Consider the following 19,904-nt stretch of genomic DNA (forward strand, 5'->3'; position numbering starts at 1 on the left):
GCATTATGCACTGAATTTGAGTTAAAGCAACCAGTTATCAGTCACTGTGGCTGTAGGCATATTGGAAATGATCATTCAAAGTACTATGGATAGTGGTTGACCTTGCAATTTATGGGCACAGCCATACAATCACTGCAAGATAAACCATAGTAATAATCTCCAGCACCATACTTGCCCCCATTTCCGTTGCTTAATGCCAGGACTTTAGGTGCTCCAGGGACTTCCACTTCATACAACAGGTCAGATCCCTGGTAAAATACAGCAAATATAAGACTGTCAAATATGCTAAACATAAAGTAATCAAAAACAATTTTACATGTTGTAAATGCACTAACTTCCACATAATCTTCAATGAAAAAAATGAAAATGTAACAAATTATAATTTGCCAATACTTTAGAATCAAATAGAGATTAAAATCCCATGACTGGACGATACCTAACTTAATCATAGAACCATATACGTTTACAGCACAGGAGGCGATTCAACCCATTGCATCTGAACATGCTTTTCACTAAAGCATTCCAAAACCCGCTGTGCCACTCTTTCCCCATAGCCTTGTATCTATCTCTGCTTCAAATATTTATCCAATTTTCCTTGAGAAGCAATGTCTCTGCATCAAACACATCTATGCTCCAAAAAACATTCTGTATAAAGAAATCTCTCCTAACCTCTTTCTCTTAATTATAATTTTAAATTGATGACCCCTTATCAACTCTCCAACAAAAGGAAATAGTCTTATCAAAACTCTCTTTTTTTTTAAATCCTCTACTTCTCTTAGTTTTCTCTGCTTCACTGGAAATAGTCCTAATATCTCAAATATCTCCTCAGAGCTATAATTTCCCATTCTGACATCATCTGGTAAATCTGTGCTGGACAGTCTCAATTACCTTAATGTCCATTCTAGACCTGAAAACTACGCACGTTACTCTAACTATGGGCTAAACTACGTTTTGTATAAATTCTCCACTACTTCTCTACTCTTGTAATCTATGTCCTATTTATAAAACCCCAAATGTTACAATTTTACAGTTTATGTACACTTTCAGGCAATTATATACTTGAACTCTTGGGGTCTCTGTTCATCCACACCTTTCAGTGTCTTGAATTTAAATTGTTTTCACCTGTTCAAGTAAATTTTAACTTCAGACATGATGGGGGATTTTTTAAACTGCTGGCCACCTGTTTCTCACCTGAAAAATGAGTTATCAGCAGAGGAAAATTGGTAGGCACCTTGGACATTCATTTGCCTGTTTGATTCAATTTTCAGGCAGACCTTTAAATGGGCCCCCAGTGCTCCCAAACAAACAGTCAGGGGGCTGTTTAAATATGCAAATTGCAATTTTAATATACAAAGAGGCAGAGCATGCACCGTGTATGCTAGTCCCAGTCGCAACGGGCATAGAGCAGCCTACCCAGCAGCCCTTAAAAGACTCAAGAAAGGTAAGTTTTTGGAGGGATTTTTCAAGATTTTGTGGCACTAATAAGAGCGTTTGTGTTCCTCTGTTTTTCAGACCCGACTTGCTAGCTGACATCTGGAAAAAGCCGATTTTTCATCGTCCAAAACTGGCGAGCTGCAGCAGAGTGCCCATTCGGTGCCCTCAATTTTCTAGTAAAATTTGAATGGGGCCCAATCTTGAAAATGGTTTGGTCCTCTCAACTGTGGGCTTGGGCAGGCCACAGTTTTTGTGAGAGCTGGCTTGGACAGGCTCACTACCAACTTTGTGCCTGTTTTGGGCTGAAGTTGAAATCTTCATGATCCTTGCAACAAATGTTGCTACTTCTTACCATACTCTTACATTTCGGTGAAACTGTTCTATGCTGTTGTACAGAAATTTAAGCCATACAAAAGAACGTTTATTATCTGGACTTACATATCTTGCAACTTTTTGCATGAAAGTGTTTACCTCTCCGATAGGGAACTTGGCAGAGATCAGATGGATACACATTTTCCACAAGATCAAAGTATAACTGTTACTAAACTATCAGGAATGTACTATATTTACTATGAGCTTGCATAGCCTTTTGCTTTTTGAGAAATGTAGTCATTTTCAGGCAAAGAGAATAGCATATGGTGCTATGGTTATATCATATCTGGTGACCAAAAGTGGGCGTGTTATAGAAAAGGTATAAAAATAGGATGGAAGGTATTTGCAGTCTGATTAGGAAGGGTCCGGATTGGTTATGCTCCTTATTCCCGATGGATATTCTACTTGTAAATATAATAGACGTATTTGAATTTGAGAAACACATAAATGGCACAAGGTCACAGTTGCCTACTCAATAGACTACCAGGAACTGGACAGACCATTACTTGTGCACCAAGATTATCTCACAAACAAGTGGATTGGATCATGCCAACCAGAGACAGGAGAGACAATCTATCACCATTTATCTTACAACTCTTCATAATCTAGAATTCCTCTATTAGGTCACACCTTAACTTTCACAATGCTAGTGAAAAAAAGCACAAACTCCACCATTTCCATCACTTTTATATCCTCCCTATAATGAGGTGTCCAATACAGTATTCAGTACTCCAACTGTGGCTTATGGTCTTGTACAAGTTCAGCATTAACTCCATACTTTTGAATTCTAGGCCTCGATAAAAAAAAAAAAGATTTCAGTTTACCTTTTCAAGGCTTTATTTATTTATTTATGCTTCCACCATGTATATTTACTCTCCAATGTCCCTCTCTGCCTCTACTCCATTTAAAAACTTACAATTGTAATATCCAGACTACTGCCCTGGCTGAGAAAGCACTGACCAGGAATCAAATCTGGGATCTTTGTTACAAATATTTGTTTGCCTTTTGGCATCAGCCCCTCCTGTAAATGGATCCTACATCCTTACATGCTAGGGTATATTCATGCTGCTAATATCTGCTTATATAGTAGCATAGCAATAATACACCCTTATGATCTAAATTAGATCTCTGTATTTCACACATGATCCCATGTGCCTCTATTTTCTTGAAGGTAGACTGAGAAAACACTCAGAAAAACTAGGTTATATGCAAATCATTACGCTGCTCCATTTACATAAACTGTACACACCAGTAGAGGACCTAGTTAGTTCAATCTGTATAATTTGACTTTTTGCAATGACACAAAATAATGATTCCCCATGTTGGGCTGATACCAGGTAAATACTTCCGCTCCAGTTCCAAGAAAGGCTCGGACTCTAGAGACAAGTTAACTTTCAAGATTTATTGAATATATACATGACTACAAGTAAGCAAATACATCTATTATACTTACAAGTAGAATATTCATCGGGAATCAGGAGCATAATAAATCTAGGCCCTTCCTGATGATACTGAAGATACCTCCCATCCTACTTTGATACTTTTTCTATAAACACACTCACTTTTGATCATAAGAACATAAGAAATAGGAGCAGGAGTAGGCCATTTGGTCCCTCGAGCCTGCTCCGCCATTTAATAAGATCATGGCTGATCTGATCATGGACTCAGCTCTACTTCCCTGCCGCTCCCCTTAACCCTTATCACTCAAAAATCTGTATCTCCGCCTTAAATATATTCAATGACCCAGCCTCCACAGCTCTCTGGGGCTGGGAATTCCACAGATTTACAACCCTCAGAGAAGAAATTCCTCCTCATTTCAGTTTTAAATGGGTGGCTCCTTATTCTGAGACTATGCCCCCTAGTCCTGGTTTCCCCAATGAGTGGAAATATCTTCTCTGCATCCACCTTATCGAGCCCTCTCACTGGGCCCAAGTTTCGGGCCGCGCCTAGAATGGCGCAGCCCCGACCTGGACGCCCGTTTTTCGCGCCACAAAGTGCACCTAAAAAAAACTTACCTATTCTCCGGCTCGCTGCAAGTCCTCTGGAGCTGGGCACGGTGCAGCACGTGCTGTGGGGGGCGGAGCCAGGTCCCTGCGCTGAAAACAGTGCCGGGACCTCTGCACATGCGCGCTACAGTGGGTACGCATGTGCAGTAGCTCCAGGCGCCCAAAACTGTGTGGGAGGGGCCTGAAGCACGCAGCCCCTAGCCCTGGCCGAATGGCCTCACTGGGGCTGCATCGATAAGGCTGCCTCCCACGCCCAGCTCCTGCTTCCTCTGGACTAGACCCGACCCGACTTGACTCCCGCTCCCACCACCCCCCCCCCAAACCGGACTGCCCCCCCCCCCCCCACCGACCCGAGCTCCGTTTCCCACGCTCCCGACCTCCCCCCCCCCTCCGCTCCCGACTGCCCCCCACCCACCGGCCTTCGCTCCCGACCTTCCCCCCGACTGCCCTCCGTTCCCGACCGCCCCCCCCCCATCCCCCGCCCGCCCCGACCAACCTCCACTCCCGACCTCCGCCCCCCCATCAACCGACCTCCGCTCCCGACCGATCTCTGCCCCCCCCCCGACCGATCTCCGCTCCCCCCCACCCCACCGCTCTCCGACCGACCGACCCCCCTCCCCGACCCGACGCCACCTACCTGTCAAACCGGTAAGTCTAAGCTCGAAGTCTTGGGCCCGGCCGGGCCCGGCCCGTTCAGCTTCCCTCTCCTTTCTTTCTTTCTCTTTCTCTCTCCCCTCTCTCTCTCTTCCCCGTTTCTCTCCCCCCTCCCCTCCCTTCCTTCTCTCCCTCCCTCCCTCCCTCCCTTCCTTCTCTCCCTCCCTCCCTTCCTTCTCTCCCCTCCCTCCCTTTTCTCCCCCCTCCCCTTTCTCCCTCCCTCCCTTTTCTCCCCCCCTCCCCTCCCTCCCTCCCTTTTCTCCCTCCCTCCCCTCCCCCCTCCCTTTTCTCCCTCCCTCCCCTCCCCCCTCCCTCCCTTTTCTCCCTCCCTCCCCTCCCCCCTCCCTCCCTTTTCTCCCCCCTCCCCTCCCTCCCTCCCTTTTCTCCCCCCCTCCCTCCTCCCCCCCTCTCCCCCACCCCCCCTCGCTGTCAGAAACACAGACACTGACAGACAGAGAATGAGAGACACACACAGACAGACAGAGAGATAGAGACACTGACAGAGACACACGGGGGGAGGGGGGGGGGCGTCCCAGCACGCTGTTGGAGGACTCCCGGTGCTGCAGTCAGTCAGTAGAAAATGTTTTATTTAGTGATTTTTTTTTTTTTATTTATTTTTTATTAATTTTTTTGGATTGATTTATTGGTTGATTTATTGATGTATTTATCATTTATTATTGACGATGACTCTTTTTGTAAAACTGAAGTGTTTAATGTTTGTAAACTTCCCTTTAAACCACCCCCCCCCCACCATTCCCTACGCCTGATTTGTAACCGACGCCTGATTTTCTAAGTGTAGACAAGGTTTTTCTGAGCGTACAAAAATCTACACTTACTCCATTCTAAGTTAGTTTGGAGTAAGTTTTTACTGCCTAAGCTTTCAAAACGGGCGTAAGTGGTCGGACACGCCCACTTTTGAAAAAAAAATCTGTTCCAAACTGAAACTGTTCTAACTGACTAGAACTGGAGCAAACTAAATGCCGAGAATTGCAATTTCTAAGATACTCCATTCTAAACCAGTTGCTCCAAAAAAACAGGAGCAACTCAGGCCGAAACTTGGCCCCATAATCTTTTATGCTTCGATAAGATCACCTCTCATCCTTCTGAACTCCAATGTGTATAGGCCTAACCTATTCAACCTATCTTCATAAGTCAACCCCCTCATCTCCGGAATCAACCTCGTGAACCTTCTCTGAACTGCCTCCAATGCAAGTATACCCTTCCTTAAATACGGAGACCAAAACTGAGCACAGTACTCTAGGTGTGGCCTCAGCAATACCCTGTACAGTTGCAGCAGGACTTCACTGCTTTTATACTCCATCCCCCCTTGCAATAAAGGCCAACATTCCATTTGCCTTCCTGATTACTTGCTGTACCTTCTTACTAACTTTTTGTATTTCATGCACAAGGACCCTCAGGTCCCTCTGTACTGCAGCACTTTGCAATTTTTCTCCATTTAAATAATAATTTGCTTTTCTATTTTTTTCTGCCAAAGTGGATAACCTCACACTTTCCCACATTATACTCCATCTGCCAAATTTTTGCCCACTCACTTAGCCTGTCTATATCCCTTTGCAGATTTTTTGTGTCCTCCACACAATTTGCTTTCCCACCCATCTTTGTATCATCAGCAAACTTGGTTACATTACACACGGTCCCTTCATCCAAGTCATTAATATAGATTGTAAATAGTTGAGGCCCCAGCACCGATCCCTGCGGCACCCCACTAGTTACTGTTTGCCAACCAGAAAATGACCCATTTATCCCAACTCTGTTTTCTGTTCGTTAGCCAATTCCCTATCCATGCTAAAATATTGCCCCAACCCCGTGAACTTTTATCTTATGCAGTAACCTTTTATGTGGCACCTTATCAAATGCCTTCTGGAAATCTAAATACAGCACATCCACTGCTTTCCCCTTATCTACCCTGCTTGTTACATCCTCAAAGAACTCCAGCAAATTTGTCAAACATGATTTCCCTTTCCTAAAGCCATGCTGACTCTGCTTGACTGAATTATGCTTTTTCAAATGTCCTGCTACTGCTTTCTTAATAATGGACTCCAGCATTTTCCCAATGACAGATATTAGGCTAACTATAGTTTCCTGCTTTCTGTCTGCCTCCTTTTTTTAAATAGGGACATTACATTTGTGGTTTTCCAATCCGCTGGGACTTCCCCAGAATCCAAGGAATTTTGGTAGATTACAACCAATGCATGCACTATCTCTGCAGCCACTTCTTTTAAGTCACAGTATATGATGATGTGCTGTTCTCTTTGCCTTAAAATGACTAAAACTACTTTTGTCCAGGTCTGCAGTATATCACTTGACTAGTCTGGTGCGAAACTGTTTGACACGAGGTCCAATCTCCTATTCCCATATTCAGGATTACTCCTTCCTTTTTCTCAGCACTTTTCCACTATTCTTCTGCATCCATGGTAACCACCCCCACCGCACCCCCCAACACCACTGAACTAGTTTAAACTTATAGTTTCATCGAAAGATTCTTTATCTAAACACAATTATGCAAAAATACAGTTATTTATTTCCAACTGTCTTATTTTACTCGGCTCAAGCAGTCTGTCAGACAGAGAGATGTCTATAACATATGCTGTACACTCTCTTTCTCTCTGTGCAGCTCCCTATACTACTTAACCCATGAAAGTCCTTTAGCCATATTAAGCCATTAACCTGTTTTATTATGTACTATCCTACACTCTCATCACGGAGTCATCTTGCTTGACAAACAAAATAATTCCTAATTATTCTCCTTCAAAACCTGGCCAAAGCTTGTTCTCACAGCTTTCTATGTAAAACCTGACTAACTGACTGACTGTCTGTATCTCTATTTTTATCATCCTGTGTTCACAGACAGAGGCAAGGACACTCCAGCTGAGTGCCCAGGACCAGAGACTTTTCAATACAACGGGTGTGAAGAGTTTGTCATTTGCCAAGACATGCTAACAAATTGCTCATCATTTACAATCTTTGGGGAAACAACATCAAAGCTTCACTCATTTCCATTTTAACTACATCTCAATGCCATTTTTCCCCTAATCTTATGTGAATACACTTTGCATTAAAACCCAACAATTAAAAGCAACTACTATTCCAAATCCTATCAGTGGGAAAATGGTCAAAAATTATGCAAACCTGCCACATTACCTTTAAAACTCTGAGCACCCGGTCTTGGCAGGCCAGTACTGGTGTGATATGGCCTACTTTTTCCACTGGCAAGCAGATTACATCATTGATCTTGTCACTCGACAGGTAGTAGTCCTGATCCTTACAGTCACAGTAGTGATTATAGATATAACTTGCACACAAGAAAAGGTCTGCTCCAGTCACATACCTGTAAGGAATCAAAAAATGTCATGCCTATATATGAAACAGATGAAAAAAGGCAATTCGACATGCAAATGCTTATTTTAGTGGGAGAATTTAAACAAAATACGATATTATACATATTTATATATAGCATCCATCTATATTTATTGCATATCTTCAAATGTAAATTCCTGAGTGAAGCCCAGATTACTCTTAATCATGTTGCGTGTGGCTGCAAGATAAATATTTTTTACTCTTCCACCAATTCCAGGGCAATTAATCCTTTCCTCAGAAGCAACATGTTGTGGGATTTAGTTGGCAGAAGGGGTGTGGAAGAGGGGAAGCATTTATATTCCATTAGCTCTTGGGCACCAATCAATGGAATGCTATGTGGAACAGAAAACAGTAAACCTGAATAAAGAAACAAAAGTAGATGGGCACAATTCATGGATCACTTACACAGCTCGAATGCTTTCAGTAAGGTTAGTATCAAATGACAGGAATTGCTTTCCCTTCTTCGTGAAGCCTCGCACCTCTGAGCCAACACTTATAAAGATTTTCTCCTGTGGAGTACCAATGGCTCCTCCTAGTTCCAATCTGGAAACTTTCTGTCCTGGCAAGGTCTTGAACACTGGCTGTATATAATTGAAATTGCACATTTAACTTCCATGAATCCGAATGACTTTTGCAGCTATCAAAATATGTTCCATTAAAGCATCTTACTTTTTGGAACACAAGATTATTTTCAAGTACAATTTACACCATAAACTGTTTTTTAGAATCTATTACTTCAACTGTACCATCCACAGTGAAAAAGCAGAATAGTTAAACAAAAATCGTTCTACAACAGAAATAAAACTACAAGTCTATGGTACACAATCACTTCTCAGGCCAAAGTCAAGTAACTCGTCATCACCAGTTCCAAGTGAAGCAATTCTATCCTAATCAGATTCTTTCATGTTTCATCCGAAGTGATAACTTCACTGACTCCTAAATAATCAAAATAAAAGCCAGCATGATGTTCATGTTACAAACATCATCTAAACCCCTAGTAAGATGTCAAAGAATCTATTGTAAATGAACATAATCAGATACAATATATTTAATAAAATAACATTTAAAAATAATTCTGTTTTCAGTTTTAACTGTAGCTTATTCAGCTAAACCATATACTGAGAGCAAAAAAACACTAATATTTTACAAACAGGTAAAAGTCAAGAGTCAGGTATGCTGTCACAAAGAGGCAGTTAACAATATCTCTTCCCATCCCCTCTGTTTTGTTTTGATCAATCCAATAAGGCTTGTCTATTCTCCATTTTGCAATTCTGACTCAGGGTATACACCCAAAATGCTAATCCATCTTTTCTCTTCACAGATACTAATAGACCTGTTGTGTACAGTCTATTTCTCTTAATTGAAAGTTAATTAATTCAAATTATCTGCTAGTTCAAATTGAAATTGTGCAAAAAAAGCTGATTTAAATTGTTCCATTCAAATTACTCAATATTTTTAATTTTTTTTCAAGGACTGGAAAAGCTGGGGTTGTTCTCCTTCGAGCAGAGAAGGCGGAGGAGATTCAATAGAGGTGTTTAAAATAGTGAACGGTTTAGATAGAGTAAATAAAGAGAAACTGTTTCCAATGGCTGGACGGTCAATAACCAGACTGCACAGGTTTAAGGTAATTGACTAAAGAACTAGAAGCGACATGAGGAAAAACCTTTTTACGCAACAAGTGGTTAGGATTTGGAATGCACTGCCTGATAAGGTGGATAACTACTTGAAGGAGAAAAACTGCCGGGATATGGAGAAAGAGTGTGGGAGTGGAACTAACTGGATTGCTCTTCGAAAGAGCCAGACTCAATAGGCCGAATGGCCTTCTTCTGTGCTGTGCTATTCTATGATTCTATGAAAAGGCACCTTTGAATTAACAGAACTACACTGTATTTCCAACATTTTCCATTTTTATTACTAAATTCATTTTTTAAACTATATTCTTTTGCATTTTATCCAGCCAGGCTATTCACTGGGAGAGTGCATTGCTTTGCACAAGCACAATGCACATTTCAAATGTCCAACTTTTCACTGCCACAATATCTCCTCATAAATATTAAAGATTGTCTTTAAGTTTAGTCTCGACTTGATACTTACAATTGCCTCTCCCTTTTTAATACCGAAACAAGTAACCACTCCATCATGATCTGCGATGACAACCTAAAAGTTCACACAATAAAAATCTTTAAAGGGACAGAAAAGTATAAAAGACGATCCAACCAAACAGTTAAAAAAAAGACCACAATAGTTCTAGAAAAGTGCAGAATTGCCGACATAAAATTAACACGCCTGGCTCCAGTACAAGTTTTGGTCTCCAATAATGTCACAACATACAGTAAATAAATCCTTGCTGAGGAAGCTGTATAGTGTTAAGTAAAGGGTAGGACTCTAATTTTCTTTCTCCTCTTCTCTCCCCCGTTATGCTTGGAACTGGAAAAACAAATGAATATCTTGATGTGTGTACTGAATGGGAATTAACCTTTTGGGTTGCTCTGCGTCCTGATGCAGGCAAGAGCCTCATGGTCTTTTGGGAAGTCACTCCCACCTAGGATAAAAATAAAGGGACACAAATTATAGCACTATCCTAACAAACAAATGTTGATTATCTAATCTATGAATGTACAACTTACTGTAGATTGCTCAAAGGAAAACAAAATCAAACTATTTTGCATGGCAGTGTCAGAGAATCTTAATTTGAAGTTTAAGACAGCAGTGCACTGAATGAAGATTAAGGACATTACCTTGGCCCATCACACTCTACTAAATTCACACAAGCTCAAAACAGATAAGGAAGTCATTTTGCCCCATCTTAGTTCATTCGACCAAAAAAATATAATAGCACCCCCCATTACAGCATTCAGTTTCTTAACTGATTCCAAGGTTTTTTTGTCCAGTACCTTCACTGAATGTCCATGTTATGCATTCATCATTCTTTGTGTGAAGAACTTCCTGACAAGTTCTTGTCTTGTGCTTTCAGTAATTACAACTTTTGGAGGTAGGAAGTCGGTGGCCTATTTGTGTGATGATGGAATTTAGAGGAGAGTTCTTGACTGCTAGTGCAGAAATGGCATGTGCTTTGATACATCTAAATGAGTGGAGGGAGCAGGGTTAGCCACAATGTTGACCAATATAAATTAGATGATCAACTATATGCTGATAATATGTTCTTAAGTAGACACAATATGACAGCTCATCATCATAGGCAGTCCCTCAGCATCGAGGAAGACTTACTTCCACTCTTAAAGTGAGTTCTTTGGTGGCTGAACAGTCCAATACGAGAGCCACGGACTCTGTCACAGGTGGGACAGATGGTCGTTGAGGGAAGGGATGGGTGGGACTGGTTTGCCGCACGCTCTTTCCACTGCCTGCGCTTGATTTCTGCATGCTCTCAGTGATGCGACTCGGGGTGCTCAGCGCCCTCCCGGATGCACTTCCTCCACTTAGGGCGGTCTTTGGCCAGGGACTCTCAGATGTCAATGGGGATGTCGCACTTTATCAGAGAGGCTTTGAGGGTGTCTTTGTAACGTTTCCACTGCCTACCTTTGGCTCGTTTGCCGTGAAGGAGTTCCGAGTAAAGCACTTGCTTTGGGAGTCTTGTGTCTGGCGTGCGAACTATGTGGCCCGCCCAGTGGAGCTAATCAACTGTGGTCAGTGCTTCAATGTTGGGATGTTGGCCTGGTCAAGGACGCTAACGTTGGTGCGTCTGTCCTCCCAGGGAATTTGTAGGATCTTGCAGATACATCGTTGGTGGTATTTCTCCAGCGACTTGAGATGTCTACTGTACATGGTCCATGTCTCTGAGCCATACAGGAGGGCGGGTATTACTACAGCCCTGTAGACCATGAGCTTGCAAGTAGACACAATAAGACAGCTATACAATAAATGTCCCCGCTTTTGATGCTGCTAACATACTAGTGACATTACAAGTCATCTCTCATATGGAAATAGTTATTTACCTCCCCAGTGACCACAACATATTTTACATAACTAGTAAATACACAACTATTATTTAATTACACAAATACAGTTCATATTTGATCCAACAAAAAGTCAATGGCATTTTATGCACCTTTTAGGGTAGTGTATAATAAATTTGATTTCCTGCAAAGGAAAATAATACTTTTTAAAACTGTTTTCCTCAAGTCTATCCCTTTTTCATTCCTTCTGATGCATCATCTCAATGGCTATTCCGTATACCTGAGCTTAAGCAGCGAACATTAGCAACTCATAGAGAAATTCATAATTGAGCCTGAGCCCACTCATGCCCTCATTCAACATTCATCCACATATTTTTGAGTAATAGCCAATGAATATTGCTCGGGAGCAGGAACTTCTCCCTCCTTCCGAAGTCCAGAGTCAATGAAGCCAGTTATAGTGACCTTGTCATCACCCTGGCTGACATCGGCACAAACTAGGGATCAAATTTGGGACCAGTACATTGTAGAATTCATTTACCCACTGAGCCCGGGGAGGAGGTGGATAGCTTCACACAGCCTTTTTAATAATGGCATAACTGAAGATCCACAAGTTGGAATCAGGTTGTTTACGAGACTCTGTCCTTTTATTGAAACGCAGGAATGCTATGCTTGTTGTTCGCTGATTGTGTGTTTTTTTTAATTTAAAGATCGCAGAGTTTCCACCCACAGGATTTATACGTAGGCCCGCCTGCCGGCCGGCAGACACAAGCCCAATGACAACTGAGTCAAGTCTCCCACCTGCAAGTAGTCGACGCGATTCAAGTTTAACTCCATGTCCGGGCCCGTCTCTTCTGAAAAATGCCAGAATCGGGCGGATCAAACGACGAGTCCGGTTTAAAACAATGTCAGGGACCAAGCGCCAGCAAACAGCCACCGCCGCAGAGAAAACTCATCCCAGAAGCCGCTGGACATTCGCTGCATCAAACGGGGAAAACGAGCAGTCAACAAACAGCGTTGTAACGACCACTATTTCTGATCAAATCCACAGCAGGGCGTTAATCCTGTTTCTATGGTGATTTTTGGCGGCTCCAAAAGCCACATTCCATTGGCTTCGGATAGCCGCACCGGCATTTAATCTCGCCCCTCATTGGTAGCTGGAGGTGACTAGGGCGATTCGGTAGTCCCACACTTACAGCGTTTCCAGCTGGAGGTTGAAGTCTCAGCTAAGTGCTGGCCTTAATACCCTGATTTTCCTGGAAACGTGCATCAAAACAAATAGGGTTCAACGCAAAAGATCGAGGAAATGCGGGCGTAAGGGAAATTAGGGATAGTGTTAAATCCAAGGAAGAAGCATATAAATTGGCCAGAAAAAGCAGCAAATCTGAGGACTGGGAGAAATTTAGAATTCAGCAGAGGAGGACAAAGGGTGTAATTAGGAGGGGGGAAATAGAATACGAGAGGAAGCTTGCTGGGAACATAAAAACTGACCGCAAAAACTTCTATAGATATGTGAAGAGAAAAAGATTAGTGAAGACAAATGTAGGTCCCTTGCAGTCAGAATCAGATGAATTTATAATGGGGAACAAAGAAATGGCAGACCAATTGAAGAAATACTTTGGTTCTGTCTTCACTAAGGAAGACACAAATAACCTTCTGGAGATACTAGGGGACTGAAGGCCTAGCGAGAAGGAGGAAATGAAGGAAATCCTCATTAGTCAGGAAATTGTGTTAGGGAAATTAATGGGATTGAAGGCCAATAAATCCCCTGGGCCTGATAGTCTGCATCCCAGAGTACATAAGGAAGTGGCCCTAGAAATAGTGGATGCATTAGTGCTCATTTTCCAACATTCTATAGACTCTAGATCAATTCCTATGGATTGGAGGGTAGCTAATGTAACCCCACTTTTTAAAAAAGGAGGGAGAGAAAGAAATCATGGAATTATAGACTAGTTAGCCTGACATCGGTAGTGGGGAAAATGTTGGAATCAATTATTAAAGATGTAATAGCAGCACATTTGGAAAGCAGTTACAGGATCGGTCCAAATCAGCACAGATTTATGAAAGGGATATCGTGCTTGACAAATCTTCTGGAATTTTTTGAGGATGTAACTAGTAGAGTGGACAAGGGAGAACCAGTGGATATGGTGTATTTGGACTTTCAAAAGACTTTTGACGAAGTCCCACACAAGAGATTAGTGTGCAAAATTAAAGCACATGGTATTGGGGGTAATGTATTGACGTGGATAGAGAACTGGTTGGCAAACAGGAAGCAAAGAGTAGGAATAAACAGGTACTTTTCAGAATGGCAGTCAGTGACTAGTGGGGTACTGCAAGGTTCAGTGCTGGGACCCCAGCTATTTACAATATACATTAATGATTTAGACAAAGGAATTGAATGTAGTATCTCCAAGTTTGCAGATGACACTAAGCTGGGTGGCAGTGTGAACTGTGAGGAGGATGCTAAGAGGCTACAGGGTGACTTGGACAGGTTAAATGAGTGGGCAAATACATGGCATAGGCAGTATAATGTAGATAAATGTGAGGTTATCCACTTTGGTGGCAAAAACAGGAAGGCAGAATATTATCTGAATGGTGACAGATTAGGAAAAGGGGAGGTGCAACGAGACCTGGGTGTCATGGGACACCAGTCATTGAAAGTTGGCATGCAAGTACAACAGGCGGTGAAGAAGGCAAATGGCATGTTGGCCTTCATAGCGAGAGGATTTGAGTATAGGAGCAGGGAGGTCTTACTGCAGTTGTACAGGGCCTTGGTGTAGCCACATCTTGAATATTGTGTACAGTTTTGGACACCTAATCTGAGGAAGGACATTCTTGCTATTGAGGGAGTGCAGCGAAGGTTCATCAGACTGATTTCCGGGATGGCAGGACTGACATATGAAGAAAGACTGGCTCGACTAGGCTTATATTCACTGGAATTTAGAAGAATGAAAGGGGATCTCATAGAAACATATAAAATTCTGACGGGATTGGACAGGTTAGATGCAGGAAGAATGTTCCCAATGTTGGGAAAGTCCAGAACCAAGGGTCACAGTCTAAGGATAAGGGGTAGGCCATTTAGGACCGAGATGAAGAGAAACTTCTTCACTCAGAATTGTGAACCTGTGGAATTCTCTACCACAGAAAGTTGTTGAGGCCAGTTCGTTAGATATATTCAAAAGGGAGTTAGATGTGGCCCTTACTGCTCAAGGGATCAAGGGGTATGGAAAGAAAGCAGGAATGGGGTACTGAAGTTGCATGATCAGCCATGATCATATTGAATGGTAGTGCAGGCTCGAAGGGCCGAATGGCCTACTCCTGCACCTATTTTCTATGTTTTGTATGTTTCTAATTTTGCCTCTTAATTTTCTATATTCCTCCTAAAGTTTCTAAAATATTTAGCTGTTGGTATATGACATAAGCGTCCCTTTTTTTCTTAATCCTCCCCTGTAAGTCCCTAGACATCCAGGGGGCTCTAAAATTATTTTTCCAGCCTTTTCTTTAAGGGCACATGTTTGGCCTGAGCCTTCCGGATCTCCTCCTTGAATGCCTCCCACTGTTCCAACACTGATTTACCCACAAGTAGCTGTTTCCAGTCCAAATCATTCCTTAACTTAGAAAAATTAGTTCTTCCACAATTCGGAACTTTTATTTCAGGCCTATTCTTGTCCTTATCCATAACCAACTTGAATCTGACTGAATTATAGTCACTGGCACCCAAGTGCTCTCCCACTAATACCCCTTCAACCTGCCCAGCTTCATTCCCCAAAACTAAATCCAAGACCGCCCCCTCTCGTGTTGGGCCTGCTACATACTGACTAAAAAAGTTCTCTTGAATGCATTTAAGAATTCCGCACCCTCTATACCCTTCACACTAAATTTGTCCCAATCAATACTTGGATAGTTAAAATCCACTACTATTACTACCCTATGGTTTTTGGACTTCACAGCAATTTGTCTACATATTTGCTCCTCTATCTCCCTCCCACTGTTTGGGAGTCTATAATACACGTCCAGCAGTGTTATCGCCCGCTTTTTATTTTTCAATTCGACCCATATGGCCTCATTTGATGATCCCTCTAACATATCATCCCTCCTCACCGCTGTAATAGTTTATTTAATCAGTACTGCAACCCCCCCCCCACCCCACACCTTTTTTAGCCCCCTCTCTATCTTGTCTAAAAATTCTGTAGCCAGGAATATTGATCTGCCAAACCTGCCCCTCTTACTCCTTGCATTAAAGTATATACCATTCAGCACAGGAAGACCTCCTTGCTTACTACATACTAAGCCCTGTTTCCTCTGTCTTACAGATTCGCTTTCTAGATTTCCTTGATGTTCTGTACAGAGAAATCTGCCGAAATAGTCTACATAGCTATGTTCCCCAGCCGCCCGACATGGAGTTTCCTGCAATTATGAACATGTTGTGAATTTATATCTAATTCTCTCTCCTGAGACCTACAATGTATTTTCTGTATCTTAGAATGCCTTTTTATGGCATCAAATACGTTACATTAAAATTGAAAAGCTTCCATGATTGCATTTTCTTATATCTGCTGTGCCTAATGTGCATAAATAAAGAACATAACATAAGAATATAAGAAATAGGAGCAGAAGTAGGCCATTTGGCCCCTCGAGCCTGCTTCGCCATTCAATAAATCATGGCTGATCTGATTCTGGCCTCAACTTCACTTCTCCACCCCTCATTGTTGTAATTGGTTGTAATCTACCAAAATTTCCTGGATTCTGGGGCGGTCCCAGCGGATTGGAAAACCGCAAATGTAATTCCCCTATTTAAAAAAGAAGGCAAACAAAAAGCAGGAAACTATAGACCAGTTAGCCTAACATCTGTCGTTGGGAAAATGCCGGAGTCCATTATTAAGGAAGCAGTAGCGGGACATTTGGAAAAGCATAATTCAATCAAGCAGCGTAAGCATGGTTTCAATGAAAGGGAAATCATGTTTGACAAATTTGCTGGAGTTCTTTGAGGATGTAACAAGCAGGGTGGATAAGGAGGAACCAGTGGATGTAGTGTATTTGGATTTCCAGAAGGCATTCAATAACGGGGTTGGGGGTAATGTATTAACATGGATAGAGGATTGAAAACAGAGAGTCGGGATAAATGGGTAATTTTCTGGTTGGCAAACTGACCAGTGGGGTGCCGCAGGGATCGGTGCTGGGTCCTCAACTATTTATAATCTATATTAATGGGCAAAAATTTGGCAGATGGAGTATAATGTGAGGTTATCCACTTTGACAGAAAAAATATAATTAAGGCGGCGATGGACAGATTTTTGAGCAGTAAGGGAGTAAAGGATTATGGGGAGTGGGCAGGGAAGTGGAGCTGAGTCCACGATCAGATCAGCCATGATCTTATTGAATGGCGGAGCAGACTCGAGGGGCCAAATGGCCTACTCCTGCTCCTATTTCTTATGTTCCCCATAACCTTTGATTCCCTTATCATTCAAAAATTTGTCTACACCTTAAATATATTCAATGACCCAGCCTCCATAGCTCCCTGGGGTAGAGAATTCCAAAGATTCCCGACCCTCTAGAGAAGAAATTCCTCTTCATTTCTGTCTTAAATGGGCGACCCCTTATTCTGAAACTATGCCCCCAGTTCTAGATTCCCCCATGAGGGGAAACATCCTCTCTGCATCTACCCTGTCAAATCATATGTTTCAATAAGATCACCTCTCATTCTTCTAAACTCCAATAAGTATATCCCCAACGTGATCAACCTTTCTTCATATGACAACCCCTTAATCTCAGGAATCAAATTAGTGAATTTGAACTGCCTCCAATGCAAGAATATCCTTCCTTAAATAAGGAGACCAAAGCTGTATGCAGTATTCCAGGTGTGATCTTACAAACACCCTGTACAGTTGGAGCAGGACTTCCCTGCTTTTATACTCCATCCCTCTTGCAATAAAGGCCAACATTCAATTTGCCTTCCTGATTACTTGCTGTACCTGCATGCTAACTTTTTGTGTTTCATGTACAAGAACCCCCAGATCCCTCTGTACTGCAGCTAATTTGCTTTTTTATTTTTCCTACCAAAGATGTTAACCTCACATTTTCCCACATTATACCCCATCTGCCAAATTTTTGCCCACTCACTGAGCCTATCTATATCTCTTTGTAGATTCTTTATGGCCTCCTCACAACTTGCTTTACTACCTATCTTTGTATCATCAGCAAATTTGGCAACATTACACTCGGTCCTTTCATTCAAGCCATCAATATAATGTTGAGGCCCCAGCACTGAATCCTGTGGCACCCCACTAGTTACAGTTTGCCAAGCTGAAAATGACCCATTTATCCCGACTCCCTGTTTTCTGTTAGTTAGCCAATCCTCTATCCATGTGAATATATTACCCCCAACCCCGTGAGCTCTTGTGCAGTTTTAAATGATGGTATCAGACTTTAATTTTCAAACACAAGTAGGGAATTAAAGAAGTATAGCATAAATTCCGTTCTTTCCTCAGACCCAAATTGTTTTACGCTGATTTCTACTTGCTTTATGCTGGTTTTTATGTTCTGTCGTATGCAAACTAAAATATCAGGAAATGTTGGTATAAATTGCCAATAGCAAGAACGGCATAAATTTAAGGTAACTTGCCAGTTACATCGTTTCAGGAAATTCTGGCCCATCATGCACAGGGTCTCCTTTTCATCATAAATGCCCCTACTACTTTTCCCTGTTAACAGTTCTGTAAATATGTTTGCAACACAATTTATTTTCTGCTAGTAAAGCAAGAAAGAACTTGTATTTACTGTAATAAATTTGAAGTCCATTTAGACTGTATTCAATAATTCGAAGCTGACTCCATATTGCTAACAGTTAATGATGTTTAATTAAGCACGAGTGAGACTTAATGCTGTATTTAAGCAGCAGTTTACAAGGAACAATTGAGAATTACATTATTCTGTTACTCCTTGGGTAGAAGGCATAACCCTTTCCTCATACCTCCCGCTCAAATACGTTTGTACATCTGTCCTCCTTGGTTCTTCTACACTGAGAATGACCCAAACCGCCTAGGATATACCTCAAAAACCGGAACTGCGGAAAAATGCTCCAATCATGTATCATCCATATCCCCCATTCTCGAACATTCTGTCTCAGAAGATAACAAATTACCCTGAATGCATTAAGTCCAAGCATTTAAAAGTTAAAGTCTTAATTCCAAATCGTTATCCTGCTGTGATATTTGATGTCTGCATATAAATTCTTAAATCTGCTGTTCCTCTTGCTACGCCATCAACATCCATGCTGTCTGGAAAACCATGTCACCTGTTTAAAAGAAAAAACGAGAATCTATTTTGACTGTGCTTAAGAGCCCAATGGGTTAATTTGTCAAATCATAATTTCCTTCTGTCAATTTAGAAACTTAAAATATAATGCCAATATATAAATTTACGTTCAGCAATACAAAAGTTAAGTGGTGAACTTTTTTAAAAAGCTGTTAGTGGAAAGGGTTAACTTCTTTATATGTTTAAAAGATGTCATCAGACGCAATTCTGTAATTTCACATGAACTTAAAAAAAAAACTTTCCTGATCAATAAAGAACTAAACTTTTTCTAAGTCTTTGTACCTTTTAAAACTTGCATAAAATGTTTTTATCCTTAGGAATTGAAAATCTGTTAAAACAACAGAAATCTTTAGTAACATCATTATCTTTAAAAAAAATCTCATCAGAGAAGACAGCATTTTAGTTAAATTTCAAATATTTTTAAGCTTTTTTAGCATTTTTTTTTAAAGTTTCCAACCCCAAAATTTTCCAGTACAATCAAGCAGAATCACCTCAAATGACCCAACATTCCAATTCAAATCATTAAACATTTAGGAAATTCAAAACTGCCAACTTTTATTTGTGGAAGTCTCACATGCAGAATTAGAGACCCTCACATAATTTAAAATAGCCAGAATTTCACTGTGGCCAGAAAAAGAGTCTGGTTTTCATAATTTAAAATCACTTGCATTTAAATAGCATCTTTCATGACCACCTTACCTCCAAAAGTACTTTACAGCCAATAAAGTACTTTTTGAAGTGTAGTCACTATTGTAATGTAGGAAACGCGGCAGCCAATTTGTGCACAGCAAGTTTCCACAAACTCAGGTAATTTGTTATACTGATGTTGGTTGAG

General features: G+C 41.4%; 1 protein-coding gene across 3 annotated transcripts in view; it reads right to left on the minus strand.

The window, feature by feature from the left end:
- bbs7 (Bardet-Biedl syndrome 7) overlaps positions 1-12,813 on the minus strand; it is a 68,909-nt gene extending 56,096 nt beyond the window's left edge. For 2 of the 3 annotated variants that reach the window (XM_070871790.1, XM_070871787.1), the window contains exons 1-6: positions 12,557-12,813; positions 10,321-10,386; positions 9,939-10,001; positions 8,250-8,425; positions 7,629-7,815; positions 176-248 (exon numbers count right to left, since the gene is read on the minus strand). In XM_070871790.1, coding sequence (XP_070727891.1) covers positions 176-248; positions 7,629-7,815; positions 8,250-8,425; positions 9,939-10,001; positions 10,321-10,386; positions 12,557-12,592 — 601 coding nt within the window. In that variant the 5' untranslated portion in view covers positions 12,593-12,813. Of the gene's footprint in view, positions 1-175; positions 249-7,628; positions 7,816-8,249; positions 8,426-9,938; positions 10,002-10,320; positions 10,387-10,738; positions 10,927-12,556 lie in introns of all 3 variants that reach the window. The other variant, XM_070871797.1, reaches the window with a different exon arrangement.
- Positions 12,814-19,904: the final 7,091 nt, after the last annotated feature.

Source organism: Pristiophorus japonicus, chromosome 2 (assembly GCF_044704955.1).
Source record: "Pristiophorus japonicus isolate sPriJap1 chromosome 2, sPriJap1.hap1, whole genome shotgun sequence".
Taxonomy (NCBI): domain Eukaryota; kingdom Metazoa; phylum Chordata; class Chondrichthyes; family Pristiophoridae; genus Pristiophorus; species Pristiophorus japonicus.